The sequence below is a fragment of the Ptychodera flava genome, chromosome 14, assembly GCF_041260155.1.
Source record: "Ptychodera flava strain L36383 chromosome 14, AS_Pfla_20210202, whole genome shotgun sequence".
Classification (NCBI taxonomy): Eukaryota; Metazoa; Hemichordata; class Enteropneusta; family Ptychoderidae; genus Ptychodera; species Ptychodera flava.
In genome coordinates, this window is record NC_091941.1 from 18621086 (window position 1) to 18641985 (window position 20900).

The 20900-nt window shown below is 38.3% G+C and overlaps 1 protein-coding gene across 1 annotated transcript in view; it reads right to left on the reverse strand.

Annotated features, from left to right (window-relative positions):
- Positions 1 to 479: 479 nt before the first annotated feature.
- Positions 480 to 20900, reverse strand: part of LOC139149626 (prenylcysteine oxidase 1-like) — a 34738-nt gene continuing 14317 nt past the window's right edge. The window contains exons 2-5 of the mRNA XM_070721461.1: positions 13728 to 13803; positions 9412 to 9848; positions 8691 to 8885; positions 480 to 2121 (exon numbers count right to left, since the gene is read on the reverse strand). Coding sequence (XP_070577562.1) covers positions 1559 to 2121; positions 8691 to 8885; positions 9412 to 9848; positions 13728 to 13803 — 1271 coding nt within the window. The 3' untranslated portion in view covers positions 480 to 1558. The remainder of the gene's footprint in view (positions 2122 to 8690; positions 8886 to 9411; positions 9849 to 13727; positions 13804 to 20900) is intronic.

Genomic DNA, 20900 nt, shown 5'->3' on the forward strand with positions numbered 1-20900 from the left:
CTCTTCTTTTCTGCTCCTTTTTTCTACGTTTCATTCTCATCAATTTTACCCTTTCTAATTTTTTTAAATGTTCTACATAACTTTTTACAGTGTTTACATCTACTATAAACTTTTTGAAAATAAATTTATGGCCGTCTCATCTTCAAGGTGCTTTTCAACGAATAGGTTTTAATGTTGAAAATAAAAATATTATGTATTACTGTCAAAATATATATGGTGAAAAATTTACAAAAGGGTTGATTTTCCAATAATCCTGCATATGCATCCAGAAGATCATGTGGCGCTGCACCAATGCTATGGTGTCGGATTGTTGAAATATTGTGTACACAAGAAATTTGCTGTAGTCCAAGAAGTGATCTCAGTGTGTATGAGGCTAGGAAAAATGTGGATAGGCTTACACATTGTGTATTGATGCTAATACTTTTGTGTCCCATTCATTCTGATATGTATAATCAAAGATTTCACAGTGGCGGCTGGCAGAAAAGGCAAAAAAACAAATTAACATGTATTGTTTCGTGTCATCTGAAAACATGCGCATCATGACTATTTTAAAATTAAAGTTTGTTAAAAAAATTTGAAATATGAATGCTCTGTCAATTTTGAAAAATACTGCTGACAAAATGTGAATTTTGACTTACACAGGGTTATCTGCATTTTAATATGAACATTGGATTGTGAATGGAATGAGCAGAATAACATGTGAATTCATGTTTTGGATAAGGTGTTTTGTTCAAGAAATGTTCTAAAATATTCCTCAGCATTGTTGCTTTCAGTGGCAGCAACTTGGTTTTATGACAACCAATTAGAAAAAAAGAGACAATTAAAAACAAGTTGGCTTTCACCAATTTTAATTCCTAATGTTTAAAACTTTCACCGTGAGTCTGCAAATATTCAGCATCATCAAATGAAAATGTATGCTGAACGTGTGCATGTACATGTACATCTCACTTTCCAGAAATATCTGGATATCTGCAAATGAGATGTACCATTAAACTTCAAGATATATATCACTTTGCCAATTATCTGCTCCTCTGATTTTCTGTTCACCATTTCTAACTGACATCTTTGCTTGTCTTTGTGTGCATCATATGTATCAGTGAGACATAACGAAAAAAGTATTCATATTTAGTAATTAACTTTTCTTCAGAAATTTACAACCAGATATGTTTATTGCTACCCTTTCCAAAAGTGTGCCACTTGCAGTCCCTGCAAATCATTCTTTTTATAGTCATATAACCCTGAAATGATTTGTTATATCATCGATTAAATGTCCACTACAGTTCCTGCAACTTGTTAGACTGGATATGTCTATAATGTATAAGCATGCATGTATATATTAGGGGGGCCATGGAAAAAAAACAGGAAAGATGAGGGGGGCCATAGATTTTTTCTATAATTTACTAGGGGGAGCCATGGAAAAAAATCACCGAGAAAATAGAAAATCCTCCACCCTCCCCCTGGAAGTAAATTCTGAATCGTCCCTAACGACCGATGAAATTCTCATCATGAGTACATAACATGCGTTAATTTGGAAGGTGATCACAGTAATTTCAATATTCTATATGTCAATAATGAATATCCACATACTTGTAAAGATAATGATTATTATTGCTGGTACTATTTGAATAAAACTAATAGCGCAACTGACACTAAGGCTTTCCTGTTTTATCAACAGAGCAGCATTTCGAGCGGCTATGACTGAACCTTCCATCTGACTCATGACGTCATTCATTACACCAATGTTATACAGACCAGGCGACAATACCACATCTTGGTAAGAGGCGCCACCAGCGGATTGGGGCTCCAAAACTGGATGTCCAAATTTCCAGTGGTGCTCAAAACGAATAGACGGGTTGATAAACATGTCTTCAATGTCGACAGTAAAGTTGCGGGTCGTCGTCACTGTGTAATAGATAAGATCTGCCACGTTTTTGGATGTAATGAAGACAAGGCCGCTGGATTCGCCAGGAGTGCCGACGACGAATCCAGGAACATCGCGACCAGGGTCGTTGGTGAAATATTCCTTGTTGTAGCCCTCGGCAGCAACGACGTAAACATACGAAGCGTACCAGTTCCTCGATGGTTGGCTCACAGGAGGATCAAAGTTCTGGAAATTTATGTCTAGAGAAAAAAAGTATACCGACAGTAGGTGGGTATACGAGCAAGATGAACCCAACCTAAGGATTTGCGTGAAGTTATTAATTGAAATTTTCCAGCAAAGTATAAACCAGATATGATATATACTGAACCATGTTTCAATATATATTGCAGTCGTCTTTAAATTGAAACTTTTGCCACATGTTTGCAACTTCATTGAAACTGTTTATTCAACATCATGAAAAATATTTACCATAGATTAATTCCAAAGGTTAGTAAGTATACAAATATGTAATAAGCTAAAATAAAAATACTAAATTTCTTCGAATGCTATCATTGTATCACCACTTTATATAGCAAGTGCACTTACGTTTCGTCAATTCCTTCAAGGTTTATATGCCAAATTTTGAAAGCCAATTAGATATGTAAATTATAAATTAGCGTAGATAAAATGTAAAAAATCTTTCATTAATACAATATAATTGACTCATCAATATACATATTAAGGTTTATAAACTTTTATTGTAGAGTCTTTCCGGCCTAATGTATCAATTTTTGAAAGTTAATTATACATGCAAATTAGTAATTAGCTGGTGTAAAAATCCTAACACAACTTTCACATGAGTGTTATATCGTAGCATGTCGAATGCATATAGTAAGTTTCGTCAATTTGGATTGAATGTACTTAGATATATATACCTAATTAGGAAAGTTGGTTAAATATGCAAATTAGTAATAAGCTGTATTATAAATGCTAAATGACTTTCAATAATGTTATATCAAAGTATCTTCCATGTACATGGCAATTTTCGTCAAATTTGATCGAGTCAATTAGATATGTATATCCCTCATAAGGAAAGTTCGTTAAATATGCAAATTAGTAATTAAAATGTCTATGCCACGCCCCAAACAACGGCTTTTAAAATCAATCTCCATGCCTTGGAGTCAAATTCTAACCATACCTCACATTGAGAGTTGCGCGCTGTGGATAGTTATGAGCAAGTAAAGTAGGTGGGCGCGTCCCCAATGCCCAGTCAGTCGACTTTTTTCGACTTTCCGAAGTTCAAACGTACGAGGTTTATCTAAGTATTTCACACCTCTAAAAGCTTTCCTTAAATAACTGTGAATTGCGAGGCTTCCGTTGAACGACCTTATTCAACACCATTTCTCCACTGACCATGGTTAAAGGCTGTTCGTTTTATGACTGCGAGAACAAAGGCGGTTGGGGTGAATTTTTGTCAGATTCGCGTCTCGAAGTCGACTAAATAAGGCAGGAAGTGCTAAGACTGTTCTGTATATGTATGAATGCGAGTTTGTCGAGCTACAATTATACCCCAGTCCCTCAATCGTTACCTAATGGTGTCCCCTAGAGATTTGTCAGCGAGAAAGTTCAAGAGTATACGATGTAATTTTTTCTGAGTCGGATTATGCCTTTTTCAACTTACAACGACCAGGGAGGTAAAAAACGTATATTATTTCCATGAAACTCCATAGTAGGCAAATAGACTAAATAAACTGAAACACCTCTCGAATTTCACCATTACACACATCAATTTCTCTAAATTTTCGTTGCAAGAGGGGCGGACAACTTTTCTCGTGCTCTCCCCCTCGGAGTATTCTAACACTTCTATTTAGTAAAAAAGCAAATTAAAACACCTCTTAGATCGCACCAGACTGCACCATTGCACACAAAAATTTATCTAAATTTTTCACGCAAGATAGGGCGCACCCCCTCTGACACTTTCCCACTCAGCCTCGCGTGTTTTCCCCATGTACTTTCAAATTCTGCCCAGTCAGATATCCTATTGAAAACCCTGTCATGATACCCATCCTAATTGGATACGGTTGGATACTGTACTGGTTATAGTATGAGCTTTTATATCTGTATTTTGCTGTCACTTTGAATTTCATTTTGTGAGTTTCATCTTTTTCAACCGTCATGAGATAACTGATAATAATCTAACAAGGTACGTCAGGATTTGAAAGTCTTTACTATTGCTGTATTTTTGTAAATTTTGCAAATACATATATTGGTATTTAACTCTTCTAAGTTTGGGGGGTCAGTCAAAATTCTGAGTAAGAGAGGGGGGGTTACTCAAATTCATCGTGGTTGGGAAAGGGGTTACTCGAAATTTCGGAGTTTCCGATGAAATTCCTCCGATCCCCTCCCCACGCCGTAAACAATGACGGCTCCCTTACGTTGGCAGTACGGGGAATTTCCGAACAGGTACTATGATATTGAGGGTTGTTTTGTTGATGAAAATGCATAAATTCTAAACTGATTCATTTTTTTCTTTTGTAACAATGTGTCTTTTTTTCTGTACACATTAATAACTTCAACTTAGGTTCAATGCGTGCTGTACAATAAAAACCAGATGTGAACTGAATGTGCTCACGTGGTTTACAAAAGGTTCATTACATAGTAGTACGCTTCACAGAACAATCAGATATCTGTCAGATCATTATATGTAGCAGGTTTCATCAACTTTCGCACAGTACTCTCAGAGTTAAATGACTAATTACAAAACTTCATTTAAAATGCAAATGAGCTGTTTATTAACTTGACACTGCTCAATGCTTCATGGGACAATTAGATATCTATCAGATCAACATCTGTAGCACGTTTCATCAAATTTAATGCTGTAATTACGGAGTTATATCAACAATTACAAAACTTCATTAAATATGCAAATGAATCCTTAATTCACTTGACACTGCACAGCACTTCACACGACAATTAGACATTTATAAGATCATTATTTGTAGCTGGTTTCACTAAATTTGGTTCCATAATTTGAGAGTTATATCACTAATTGCAAAGTTCATTAAATATGCAAATGAACCCTTAATTAACTTCACACTGCTAAATGCTTCACAACACAGTCAGATATCTGTCGGATGAGTATCTGCAGCAGATTTCATCAAATTTGGTGCAGTCATTTCAGAGTTATATGACTAATTACAAAACTTCATTAAATATGCAAATGAGCTACTCATTAACTTGACACCGCACAGTGCTTCATGCGACAATTACATATTTATCAGATCAATATCTGTAGCTGGTTTCACCAAATTTGGTGCCATAATTTCAGAGTTATATCACTAATTTTCAAAGTTCATTAAATATGCAAATGAATCCTTATATAACTTCGCACTACTAAATGCTTCTCAACACAGTCAGATATCTGTCGGATCAGTATCTGCAGCAGATTTCATCAAATTTGGTGCAGTTGTATCGGAGTTATATGACTAATTACAAAACTTCATTAAATATGCAAATGAGCTATTTCTTAACTTGACACTGCCCAATGCTTCTCAGTACAATTAGATATCTTTCAGATCAATATTTGTAGCAGGTATCATCAAATTTGGTGTAGGAATTTCGGAGTTATATCACTAATTACAAAAGTTTATTAAATATGCAAATGAGCAGATAATTGACATGACACTCACAGTATCATTATAATATTCTGAGATTATCATCAGTGAAAAGTTTATGAAATTCTTCACAGTATTTCTTGATATATGTCGACACTGTCATTACTGTCTCCATAGGAAAACTATTGTATGGGAAAAATGATGTTTCATAACTTCATTAATATGCAAGACACACCAACCAAATTTAATCAGTTCTTGCAATTGACATGCAGTACATGTCTACCTAATCTGACTTGAATCTGTTCAGGCGTTTTTGATTCATCGTAAAAACAGACAGACAGACAGACAGACACGGACAGAAAGACAGACACCCGCTACGACATTAACACGTGAGCTAAAAACGGCCTGCTACACAATCATCCTTGGAAAAACTTCCCAACGTATGACTCTGAAGGTGCAGTGTCGCTCGCATCCATGGCGATGACTGCGTATACTTCAGTATGATGGCGGTTGCTGGTACTTTGTTGCTTGTCCTGAGCGTTGCATCTGCCAGACTGTTTCCATTTTAGCTTTATTTGTGAATCGGATATCAGAAGTGCCGCTATGTCAGCTTTACATGTCATGCATATCAATTTGGACATTTGACCTAATTTGTACCTGATCAACAGTATGCAAATACCTCAGCTGGCCGAAGGCGTCCTGCAGAAGTAGCACATTTCGCATGTTGTTCATATTTCGTATCGACACTATACGCAATGTGACAAACCAACCTCGGAGGAAAGTTTTAAGGAATGTTGCTCGGAGTATGGCACAGACACTTTAAGTAATGTAATTTCTTAGTATCTTTCAGTGCTGATATATCCAGAGTGATCAAACTTTATAACAATTCTCATCAAATGGTGTGTGGCCGTTGTCAATGTATATCCGTTCTTTATTACAATCATTAATTATGCAAATAAGCATAAAATATGCACACTCTCTAAACACTAGTCACTTCTTGCCATTTGCAAATCGAATCTATTTACTAGATTTCATTTTGATCCAATAAGCCATACTCGAGAAATCGCGCTAACAGACAGACAGACAGACAGACAGACGTTGCTGCGACATTAACTCACGCGTGTGAACACGTGAGCTAAAAATGCATAGATCACATTCGTTTGCAATGTTCGTTAATTTTGAAAAAAGCTTGCTCCGTAAAAATGACGTGAATCGATTTGTCGACAGTCTACCATTTCTCCACTGAACGCTGTTTGTTTGGTGGCTGCGAGAACAAAGGTACTTCGGGGTGAATTTTGATTGCTTGCCTTGCAATATTGGTACCGGCATTTGTCAGATACGTGTCTCTAAGGGACTGTTTAGAATTTACTTCCAAGGGAGGGCGGAGGATTTGCTATTTTCCCGGTCATTTTTTCCATGGTCCCACTAGTAAATTATGGAGAAAATCTATGGTCCCCCTTTTTTCCTGTTTTTATTCTCCATGGCCCCTCGATATATACATGCATGCTCACACACTAAAAACACATTATGCAAAAGTTCTGACTCAGCAATTTTTGAAAAATATTTAATGCATTAAATATGTGACATATGTGACTTTGTTATTAGATCAGTAACTTCATACATGTTGCTTGTATTGGAAATACTACAGGTAGAGGACTTTTAGGATAAGAAGTGTAATGAAATAAAAAGATTTTTATCCATCATGGCTATTGATTTCTTTGAAAGGGTCAAATTTGCAATAAAGTCATGTGTGGTGCTCAAAATCATTGGGTAAATAGGTGACTGAATGTAAATTACCTCAAAACTAATTGGAAACACCCATTTTTCTGGCCATTTTTTTAAACTCATCCTTCCAGCTACAACAAATGTTATCTGTTGGAAAATGACTATGTTGTTGGTATTCGGTCGTCTCTCACCTTGAAGGGACATTTGCTGTAACTTTTGGCATTTGTTCAATGTTTTATTTTCTGTGTATCAACAATTGTTTCTTATAATTCTATCCCTATATAGAACACCCGATGCTGTATTTATCAACATACTAATACATACAGTCGTAAATGACCATTGATATTGTTGACAAATGAATTCTAGTCTGGACTTCATTCGAAATCTCTTTTAAACAATAACAACGCTGACTGTTCACTGTATGGTCTGTGTTGACATGTTTAATACTGGACATGTCATGTTACATGAGGGAGGAGAACAAGATACGGCAGTAGATGCATAAAAAACCACTGTGAATATTACCAACTTTGCAGCTACAGGAATTTAAATACACTTATGAAGGTTATCTGTACACCTATGGAGTTTATCTGTCACCCAGGTAGCCACAATGGTTCTCTGTTTATAGATCAGGACTTCTGGGCAAATATTGAATTGATGTGGGGTTTCCCTTAGTCCCCCTAGAAGATTGTAGCATTTATGTCTGGGCCCCCTAATTTTTCTTGAATGAAATGGATGGTCCCCCTGAAAATCCTCCGGGCCCCCTGGAAGTCAATTCTGAACACTCCCAAAGTCAAGTAAATGTGGCATGAAGAGAAAAGACTGTTCTGTATACGTGCATGAATGCTTTTACCAGCCCTCGATGGCTATTGACACCAGGCTGTCAACAGACTCGCCCTATAATTATACCTCAGTCCCTCATTGTCACCTAATTGATGTTCCCTAAAATTGCGAGATTTGTCGCATGCCTGTTCCGGCGAGAAAGTTCAAGAGAATTCGATTTAATTTTTTCAAAGTCGACGTACGCGTATTTCTACTACGTATAGGCAAAAACACTCATTTTCACCAGTAAATGCCATTAGAACAGAGTCGGCACTTATAATAAATGTGAAGCCGTGCAAATAACTTCAATGTTCGATGTTTCGTCATCTAATTTCCGAGTTGGCCACAATACAGATGTGCTGATCACATGATCTAGTATGGCGACTGTGTTCATTAATATGCAGTCAAAATTGACTGAAATATTAGCCCATACCCGACTCTATTTTCGTGAGCAGCGCAGCCAGCGGTAGAAATGGGGCAGGGGACCAAACTACCAGACCGTCGGTCACTTCGCTCCATGCCCACGACATGTCTCTCCCTACCCCAGTCCCTACCTCCAGCATAGCACTTTAATTTTATGGTTTACATTGTGTCTGCGAAGTGAAGGAGGTCTTGAATGCCAGACTACCACTGAATAATTGAAAGAGCAACAGTCCTGATTGCATCCTGACCTGTCGCTTCCAATGGTGCTGCGATAACTACATAGTCGGCATACATTTCACGTTGCTCGTTCTCTCGTTGGTACACCACGTTGAAACCATCCGACAATCTCTCCACCGTTGTTACTGTCGAATTCAGGAACACATCAGCTGATGTTGCCTCAGCAAGTGCATCAATTAACTTCAAATTACCGCCAACAACTCGACCTAAGACGTACACAAAAGCATTAACACTTTACAGAAGATTGATATATTAACAGCTAGGATAGTATCTTCTGCAATCTACCTGACGAGATTATGATCGATGTGTGTACATCAGCCAAAGTCCTTTCGATGAATATATATACAAACAGTAATAGACCCTCGACATAGGGTCTGTGATATAGTTCATCACGTATTTGCAATTAAGGAAGAATGCGCCTTCGGGACAGAAATTCGCACTCTCAAAATTTTACAATTCTTTTGTGATCTACCAATAGGCGGTCTCATTAAAGCTCTTGGAGTAAGAAACGTTTTCGCCGTTCATAGCTTTTCCGAAATTGAAAATTCTATTTTCCCCCAAAGTTAACACAGGGATGGAGGCCACTTTGAATTTCAAATATCGGTAAATGTTAGATAATATTTTTCTCTCGTACCAAACTTTGCGCAGTGGCCCCCTGATTTTTATTTTTTTATTTGAATGAGAATGGTTGAAAGTTTGACCTGTTGATTGTTGTTACTCGCACGATCTTACCTCTCCCCATTTCCATTGACAGTGACGTGTACATGGAAAATACATGACCTTCCATTCCTTGAGAATTAATCAACTTCTGCAGGGGTTCCATCGCTAAATCTTGCAGTTCGAGATGTACACCCCCGTCCGTGTAATACTGTCGACTTTCAAGAGTCGGCCATTGTCCAAGTGCACCGTAGGACAAGAACTCCTCCATCTCTGAGAAGGTCTCGTAGCCCCTTAGAGCATAGTTGTCTTCCATCCTGACATAGAAATCAACTGTTCCGTTTTCCAGAATGTCCATAGACTCCTCGTGGGCTGTAGCGATTTCCCTGGTGTCGATCAGATGCGTACCGTTCCATGCAGTGAACGTAAACGGTGACACAAAATTTGGTTCACCGTCAAAATCTCTGTCTGTTCTATCGAGACCCATTTCATTGACAAGTTCCCTGACATATCTACAAGAAAACTTGACTTTGTTAGTGATTGCATTCACATTGATTGCCTCAACATAACCATGCTCATGCTAATGATTTCAATATTTCAATACAGGCGATAAGACTTGGGACAGTGAACTACAGACCTCCATCAAAAATTTTTAAAACTCAGACAAAATTGTTAATCTTTACGGCCCTGATACCGCTTTTGCGGACCGAGGTCGTACAGCGGAAGGGCCCGAGCGTGCGAGGTCCCGTAGCCCGTACGACCAAGGTCCGCAAAAGCCGTATCAGGGCCGTAGGCCTAAAGGTTTTATCATATACCCTACGGAATGACAAATATGTAGTAAACGTAGTAATCGACATCGCTTTGGAGATAAAAATGCGTGCGATATCAAAAATTCATCGCCGTTTGTGTCAATTTTTCAGAAAAGCGATGGCCGCTTCCCGTCGCGGATTGACATATGTGACGTCATTTGTTTTGCTGCAGAATTCTAAAACGCGCAAAGCAACATGCGAAGTAGTACGTGACCTACAGAGATCCAGGCAGAAATCAAGGTGTAAGAAGGACAAAAGCGTCATGTCTATTTATTGTAATTTATACTGAATAGGCACGCACTTGGAATACACAGGATTTCACCAGAATTTAGAACTATAAGCCGATGTCACCAGCGCGGCACAACTTGTCGCCACGCGCCACTACGATCTGAGCAAGCAGACGTTTTCCTAGTATTTGTGTAGAAATGGAACGTTTGCGGATGGCAACGCGCGTAGTAACAAGAACCGGGGTAGGTCAGAAATACACGCCATTGCCCATTATTGGGCACCGGGCCGGGCATAGTAAGTAAAAAAATGCATGGATGTGAGGGTGCTTTCCGCCATAGCTTTACACAGGCACGTGAATGTAGTTATATGATAAATCTTCTTTACAAACAGCATAATTCAAAAATGATGACGACATCACTTCAAATTGTGGCTAAACGTTTTGATGCCATCTTCTGTTAAATTTATGCAAACATGAAACGTTCTTGACGACCTTGACATTAATGTAGCCGTGTTGATCTCAGTAGATAACCACAGGGGTTTAGGTAGCACATTGAGATCAACTGCAATTGATTAAGCATGAATTGAATTAAGCATGAGCTTTCGAAGAAAACAATCTCCTTCATCAGATGCTGAGGTGGAATGAATAAGAAAGAAGAAAAGCCAGGCATGCTCATGTGAAAATATGCCAAACAGAAGGTGTGAAAACGAAACAAAGGAGCAATTAAGAAGTGTCAAAAATTAAACAAAGGGCAATATAGAGCCAAATGCTGTGCGGTTAACTGTAGCCAGGAGAAAACAGTTACTTGTAATGTGATAGAAACCCATAGCCTTGGTGATTATATACACTGGAAGGTGTGTTTAGGGTGGAAACTGGTAGGGGAAAACAACTTTGACTGTCGGTTGACTTTCTATAGATGGTTGTTACCAAGCTGCCATTTTGGATTTTGATAGTGGTGTCTGAGTATGCTACCTACACCCCAGTTGTTATCGTAGATCAACACAGCTACCTGTCACATAACTATCAACATGTCAAGTACCATATTGGGCCGAAAGAAGTGGAATGCTGTCAACCTAAAAATCAGTCAGCCCAGGTACATCCAGATATCATGTTCCTCTCCGAACTCGAAATGCATGATTTGACAATTAAAATCCCTCGAAACACACCTACAACACAATTCAACCTTCTCTGCGAAAATGTGCCACAAGCTTTCGGAGAAACTTCGCAACCATCTCATCAATGTCCTGTACAGCAGACAAAGGAACACAAACAGCCAGCTAACAGAACTCAACAACAAATTGAAGAATTTTCCGTCAATATCTGCCCGTACTATAGAAGAGGTCGGATGTGCGACCGACAATGTTTACCTTATCAGTGTCACAAGCTGAAAGTAATAAAGGATAAAAAACTGTCCGTTCTGACCAAAACTGCTAGAAATAGCAATCCTTGCACTAGTGGAGAGCCTCAATGCAACAACATTGTCACCGTATCTAGTAACACACTGTTACCCGTGAACAGTCACTATTAACCCGTAGTTTGAAATTTTGACCTTACTGAACCACTTGATAACTTAAAGTATGTCTTTGTGGCGATTTAGAGTCCTGTTTAGAGTCCTGTTAGAGTGCTGAATATTTCCACAGCCAACTAAGTGATGACTCAGGACCAAATCAAACGGCGATGTATCAACTACATAAACCCAAACACACATCAAAAGAACAAACTTAGACACCACGAGAAGGACGTAACCCTAAACTCACCTTTACATCGACAGCTTACACATATTCGCCTGTTCAGAAATCATCGATAAACAACAGACTGTTGTACAATCTAAGTTCTGAAGAACGCAATGCTGTCAAGGCCCTCAAATTCAATTCCGATACTGTCATGTGAATCATTGAAAAATTCTAAGATGGTTTCCATGCATTCCACCACAGCATAAAATTCATCATGAACCACTCTGAAGACCTGGTCAACTTCCTAGACACCATTATCAAAAACCAAGATGGCATTTTGGTGACAACCATATATAGAATACCAAGCGACAGACAAAGCTATCTTCCACCTACTAGTTTCCACCCTTAACACACCCTGTCTACAGTAAAGCACTAAGATACACACGTATTTGTGCTGAGAGGGCTGACTGTGAAAATCACATTGGCAAACTGTGTCGGACATTCACTGCATTTAATTGCAAGCCAGCAACGTTAACAGTAAACGAACAGATAAGCGTGTCAGCCACATCCAGCGTAGTGATCTCCTCCAATATTGACCAAAATTGCCAACGACAGAGTCCCATTGGTAATCACCTATAGTCCACAACTCAGTAAACTACTGACAATAATCAACAAACTACAACCTATAATAGAAGAAGACACACACTTAAAGCAATATTCCGGGGAAACGCTTATAGACAGCCAGCTAACCTGAAACAACACATAGGAAACAGTAGATTGTCTGTATACAATCAATACTATGGAACATCACCCTGCCGTAAAACTAGATGCAAACTTTACCCTGCCATCAACACAGACACCACTATAATTGGATCAAACAACAATAGCTTCAACATCAAGGGATCACATAACTGCGACACCACCAATGTCATCTATGCTATCACATGCAAGAAATGCCAATCTGCCATATATGTTGGCCAAACTGGACAATCACTGCGTAATTGGCTCAACAATCACAAATTTGACATATAGAACAATAAAACATGCAAAGCTGTTGGCGAACACTTCAATCTACAAGAACACTCCATCAGCGATTTCGATGTGCTCGTATTAAAAAAGATGAGATGCAAAATCAACAAGAAATAGAGGAACTTAAAATCATAAACCATTTTGACTGTGCAAACAAAGAACTTTACCGAGAATATGGGTTTCTATCACATTACAACTGTTTTGTCCTGCCTACAGTAATCCTTTCAGCCATTAACTCTTTATTGCCCCTTCTTTAATTTTAACACTTCGGAACTGCACCTTTGTTTCGTTTTCATGCCTTCTCTTTGGCATATTTTCACATGAGTATTCTTGGCTTTCCTTCTTTCTTATTCATTCCACCTCAGCATCTCATGAAGGAGCTCTTCGAAAGCTCATGCTAAATTCGACTATACAGTCGATCCCATTGTGCTATCTAAAACCCAGTGATTAATACAAAGATGAAGCATACAGAAATGATGTCAAATAAAAGGTTTTAGTACATTGGATGGAGAAGTATTTAGATGGAGAAGTATTTAGAACTTTTGTTGTCTGTCAAATCATGGTGCTAACTTACAAAGAAAATTGGATTTTGAGCTAGACGTGCATGTAGTATGTGTTACACGGGATCAAGTATAGACAATAGTTCATACATACTGGTGGTATCCAGCCCAAGAATACACGCCGATGACGAAGACTTCACCGTCAATTTTCACATCATAAACACGGCCACCTGATGTGGTTAAGGTCATGTTCAGGGAGACGAAGGGAAATTAAAAACAGCGTCAATGACACTTGGCTCTCATTTGGGTAGTTTTGGCAGGCCAAAGTGAGTGTACTTACAACACTTAATAGCTTCTATGGGCCTTTGGCTTGTAATAGTCATAATGTCAAGTGCATTTAAACACATTTTGATTCATAGTTCATCAAATACCAAGGGGAAGTATGTGTGGTTTGCAAACTGTTGCAATGGACAAACCCATATACAAATAATCGCAATCATACCAATCCGTAATCCAATAACACTAGGTCAAAATTGTAAGACAATAGTTGTAAACATAGACACCAAACAGCACAGAACAGACAGTAAATAGACGGTACACAAACAAAGTCATATTCGTGAAAGAAAGATATATGGACCTCTGGCCAGAAGACCAAGAAGTGATGTCAGGTGTTTCGAAAATAGTAAGCGCATCCTGCCCCACATGTGGCACCCGCCATATATCAATCTGTAAGTCAGATAGGTAGTGGTCACTAACTAAGGCCCCATGTCACCGATGCCATCAGTGATCATTTGTCGAAGAGAGATATTGTATTTATCAACCAGCTTGCGATACCTGCCAAAAAAGCGTTTGAATGTAGAGACAAGTCTTGCTCTGGTGTAACCTTGATTTAACAGTTTGAAAGAGAGATGGCCATGTCTCTCTACAAAATCACCATATGAACTGCATGCTCTTGCATATCGAATAAGCTGGGAAATGTATACCCCATATGCAGGTGAGAGTGGAATATTACTGATGAGGTGTGGAAAATTAATTATACTAAAGTTGAAATCATCTCTCTTGTCATATAGCCTAGTAGAAAGGTGACCATTAGAGTCGAATTCAAGTAAAATGTCCAGATATGATGCAGAAGAGGCCGTTTCTATAGTTTCTTTAATCTCCAATTCTGGAGGATAAATCATAGCGAGATATTTACTGAATTCAGAGTTATTCAATGAAATAACATCGTCTATGTATCTAAATGTAAGGTTGAAAGTACGAGCTACAGAGACCTTTTTCTGCTTGATAAGGTTCTGGATAAATTCTGCCTCGTATGAGAACAGAAATAAGTCGGCAAGTAAGGGAGCACAGTTAGTGCCCATGGGAATTCCTATACACTGTTGGAAAATGTGTCCTCCAAATTCAACAAATATGTTGTCAATGAGGAAATCAAGCATACTGATAATGTCTTTCTCGGTATAAAACACTTTAGCGTTAGTTGTATTTTTAACAAAATATGTAGAATTATACCCTAATACCACATATTTGTAACGGCGTGAACCGTTTTTGTAGAAAAATGCTTGGTTGATGATGTTTTTCAAGCGTCTCTTCAATTTATCATGTGGTATTGTGGTATACAATGTGGAAAATCGAAAGTTTTAATAGATGTGAACAACATGCAGCCTCGCACATCAACATTAGCAATACAATCTACCATACCAAGGTGTCCTCTTGTGTATTGTATTACATTGAATTAATGTAAACAATATTTGTCAAGCAGTAATATTTAAGAAAACAACATATTATTGGCTTGGAGTTCTTTGGTTGTGTTTCTGTAAAAATATCAACAACATGTAAAATTCTGACTCACAGTTACTGACATCTTCACAAAGTTTACACTATTGCTGCTTATCATATTTATCCAGCAAACTTTTGCCAGTGATAACTTTATTCAGACAAAGTCCCATTCACAGTTTAGCATGTACCTACACACCTAATACAAAGGTGTAATGTGCAGCGGTTTTCATTTTTTTGCAATTTGATTAGAGAATTCAAGAATGAGATATGTGTCATTTTATTTTTACCAAAAACAGCCAAACTGTCTCAAAAATGCACAATTGCATATTGTCACAATTTGAACACACCCAACTAAGTTTACCCCTGGGAACATGTACACCAAGTTTCAAAGCAATCGGACAAGCAATTTCACTGAAGAATATAATTGACTAAAAATGGGAGAAATTGCCCAAAATTGCTAGCGATAGAATGAAACTCCGTACTTATATGTTATTCAGAAGAGTGTAAAAAACAGAACCATATGTTTACATGACGCTTTCTCATAGTCAGCGGTGTTAGGGGTTGATCACTTAATTTAGGAGGAGCTGGAGGTAATGGATATGGCAACATTTTTTTTTATCCATGCTGGCAGAAGTTTTTTTTTAAAGGTCACTTCGAAATAATTTTCTATCTTCCAGTACAGTCAAAGCAATTGTTCAACGAAAAACAAAGACATTAAAACAATCATTTCAAAAATTTCTTTGTGAAATACAGTGTTGTTACAGTGACAGTAGCCGTAATATTGTTGATTTTTTTCAGTATTAAAGTGTTCATTGTATCCACTACTATTTCTTGTTCTACTCTCAAGACTTTATTGAAATGCCCGCTATTCAGCTGGTGAACACATTAAAAATATACTTGTAAAGTGCATTAATAGTGTGTACAAATAGATCTCAGTCCAGATGAAAATTTAATTGTGCACAACAAACAATGCATTGTATACACTCCACATGTAATGACTGTAATTCCTGGTGTCAACATGGGAAGCCACAAACTGTAGTGACACCAACGATACTTGATAAAATCAGCAGATGTTATAGCTACTTGCTTTTAACATTTAATCATTTAATTATGTGACAAAGTTACACAACCCTCTAAGATAAATCCATGGTGGCATACTATGGTATAGCATCGGCCCACTACAAAATTGACTTTATGTAATAGCCCATGACCCTCTTAACGGGCGGACACCTTCAGCGGCCCTGTCCAGTACAGTTTACTTTATGCAATGGCCATGATCGACCCTCTTTACCGGCGGGTGTTCAGTGCGCGGGTGCATCATTCGGGCCTTCCCAAAGTAGATCCTAACACTTCTTGATTTATTTAATATATAGAAATCTTGAAAAGTTACATCTATATAGGGATCTGCAATTTCCTAAAATAATTTGTCTTTATTTTAATCTGCCTGGAAAGTATTTACGTAGTTCTTTTGAAATTCATTATGCAGGTTCCTGCAGATGTTCACATTCAGATACTTCTAAGCTTAAGTTGTGACAAATTAGCTGCGTTGATTTTAGGATAGGTTAGCTATTCAGAATATCAAACGATATTCTGCAGAAATTGCTTTTCTGATGGCTTGAAGTTTTAACGTTGGTTTTAAGATACCAAGCATTTCAAGAAATTTGTTGTTTTATAAAACGTCTTTAGAATATTGTTGAATGGAAGTTTTAAAGGGACAAGTCCTCTTTTTTACCTTTTCCAACAGTTAACCTTTTTTTAGGTTTAAGAAAGTCAGCAGTAATGCATTTGTAAACAATTTGCAAATAAAGAGAATACAAGTTCACATCCATGCATACTGAGATTTCTGCTCATTCATGTCATATACCATATGCAGCAGATTAATTATCATCCAATATATGAATGCTTTCCTTTAATTAACCACTGTACTCAGCAGCGTCCCGAGAGTACTGAGGGCACAGTCTACTGTCATTTTGTTTCCTGTCCACTGGGCAGACAATTTTTTCTATAGATTGCCAGCAAAAATTTTATTCGAAAATTCTCGAGCCCCCCAGAAATCAAATGGGCTACCCCTTAGTTTGTTTTCCTTACGATCTATGAGCGGTCTATTTAGGTCATGACCAAATGTACCGGCATGCAGCGGGCCATTACATACATGGGCCTGCGTACAGCCTAGTTTGGTTCGAAGTCACAACGCGGTCACACTACAAACAAACCTGACAACATGCTGACAGCGTACGGTACCTATATCGAGTTTGATTATAACATTGAGGTAGCACAAGAGTACCTCCATAATTACAATAACATCGATTTGGATTTCGTTCTAAAGAGGCAGACGATATCGAAAGCCCTCCCATGGTAGAGTGAAAGTTACTGTAATTACAGAGGATGACAGTCCAATGATATCCCGAATCGCTAGCTCTGCATGGCAGGGCCACAGGCGTGATGTTTTCTGGGTAGTTGCTATAAGTGTAGTTTATGCTACGTTCCGACGTTCTCTTCCGTAGCCTAATCACCAAGGTAAGAAACAGAATTATCCGGCCTGCCAAGAAAACTGCACGTTCAAGTCGAAAAATAAACACGAATCCTACAGTCAGTTACCTCGTTCGACGCGGAAGGCTCTCAACTGTCCAAAAAACACTCTCATGTCACGATAAAATGACAACTTTAGGAGAAATCTGCCTCGTTTTGACAAACTAGGCATTTCTGGCGTCCACCGTTGTAATAACGCAACTCATAATCATAATAATCTTCGAAAGTTTTCATTTTATCGTGACATGAGTGTGTTTTTCGGACAGCCGAGATCCTTCCGCATCTAACGAGGTAACACAATGTAGGATTTGTGTTTATTTTTCGACTGGAACGTGCAGTTTTCTTGGCAGGCCGGATAATTCTGTTTCTTAACTTGGTGATTAGGCTACGGAAGAGAACGTCGGAACGGAGCATAAACTACACTTATAGAAACTACCCAGAAAACATTAGGCCTGTGGGCAGGGCCGTGTGTTACTGGCACAGTACACAGCGGTGCTCGGTGCCACGCAGAGTATACCGTGTCGCCTACCCGACGCAGGCATTTCTCCACTGACTATGTGTATCACTATCACCGCCGTACAGTGTAAGCACGTATCGTGGTCACGTAAAAAGGCACGCAGCATTTTGCTACTATCGACGGCCGCTGTCTTGAACTTGTAGGCCTACGGGGCCCGGATGTACAAAACGAAGACCCCTGAATTTAGATTAAAGGGACAATACACTCTGACCGGCAAGGACGGATCGAACGTTATAGTATTTAGTGCGCAGTAATTACGCTGTTTCGGACATAATACACGCCAAATTACTATCACATCAGAGTCAAACTGAACATTCGGCTGTGCGACTTGATGATGTAATAACAATGGCCGCTAACATTCCAAACACAATACACGAAGTGAAAGTAAAATTAAGCCAAAACGGCGAAATATGGCCCTTAAATACCGGAGATATTCACAGGTCTTTGATTTGTACTTTTGACTTTGACAGATACGGCAAGCCGCTAGTAGGCCTATTGGTTTCGGATTGCGATTCTCAAATAAACGCAATTATTATAGGTTTTAATGTTTCATATGACCATTTTTTATAAAGTTGTGGATGAATAACTCACTCCTTCACTAATTGAATCAATCCCAACTAAAAATGGACGATTATTACGAGATATGTAACAGGGTCTTCGTTTTGTACATTTGGACCTGAAAAACGCCCAAAATTAGAAGGTTATTTTAAACTACTCCAAAAATATACGTCCAAATTTTGTTTTTGGCACGGAATTGACTTCCTCCCACTATTCTTCACAAATTAAACCAGTACTGACGAAATGTGGCCCCCAAATACCGGAGATATCTTCGTTTTGTACTTTTGGACGTTGAGAGGTACGAAAGCATGATCTAGCATTGATTTCGGATTACGATTCTCAAATTTACTGAGTTATTGTGTTTTTGTTGGTTATGAGACACTTTTTGCTACATTTATGATAATAACTCTGTGTTTCTTGTAACATGTCTCCGAAAATTCGGTTAGGTACGGCGACGATTGTTTTTGCTGATTTTATTTTGTGTGTAAAACCCCATACAAGATATACAACGCTGAAATTAAATATAATTTAGTAAAATTTGCTCTGAATTTGAAAGTGCGGACAAATTCTTGGGCTGACGAGTTTTTGGACAGTTGGGTTACCGAAATTTGATATCAAACACTCGTTTGTGCTAAATGTTTCAGTCGCTGTACAAGACCGGACGATCGTCATAACAACGGTTGTAGTGCTACAAATGACAAGTCATCGTTGATGACACGAGTCCCGCTTGTCCATTTTGTTATAATCTTTGGTGTCTAGGTAGCTGTGGTCTAGGTAGCTCGTGGAATGACATTGATGCAAGGGTGCATCAGGCCTGTGACTTGCATAATAAAGTAATCTGAGGAACGTTCAATAAAATTGACCCATCTCTGCCGGTAATGACCATTGAAGGAAATTTTGATTCATCACACATAACGATGCCCTCACTGCCTCTAGTGTCATGATGGCATATACTATACACATGGTTTGGTGGAATTTTAGAAATGGTATGGGATCGGGTATGTTGTTGTAATCAGCCATTTCGGATCATATAATGAAACAAATTAATGTGCACAAGAATGCAGCCATATCACGTTTAAACAAAATCAGTCCATCGAAGGACAGTGACCTATGTTTATGTTTCAAAGACATAAAAAATCACACCAAAATTGAAATCAAATGGCTGTCTATTGACCATATGGATCATAGCACAAAATTAGTAGACATGCATATGTATGCCATAGTACTTTATCTTTGTACCAAGTCTCAACAACATTGGATAAGGAATATTTGCATATGATTAAGCCTCAAAGACATGAAGAAATCCAAAAAAACACCATCTGGCAGCGATATTGGGGAAAAATGACAATCTGGCAACCATATTGGAACATGTCACGAAGTACATTGACATGTATATGTATGCCATAGTGCATGATCTTTGTGCCAAGTTTGGACAACATCGGTGTAATAACCTTTGAATTAAGCTTCAAAGACATGCAAAATTCCAACAAAATGGCCAGTTCTGCAGCCATATTGGCTCTATCCCAAGGTTAATTGATACATGCATATGTAGGCCATAGTGTTATGTCTTTGTGCCAAGTTTGAACAGAATCGGTTCAAGGATGTTTGAGTTATGGTTCAAAGACATGAAAAATCGCAAAAAAATGGCCGCCTCACGGCCATATTGGATTGTATCGCAAATAATTCGACATGCATATGTAGGCCATAGTGTTATGCCTTTGTGCCAAGTTTGAACAGAATCGGTTCAAGGATGTTTGAGTTATGGTTCAAAGACATGAAAAATCGCAAACAAAATGGCCGCCTCACGCCCATATTGGATTGTATCGCAATATAATTCGACATGCATATGTAGGCCATAGTGTTATGCCTTTGTGCCAAGTTTGAACAGAATCGGTTCAAGGATGTTTGAGTTATGGTTCAAAGACATGAAAAATCGCAAAAATATGG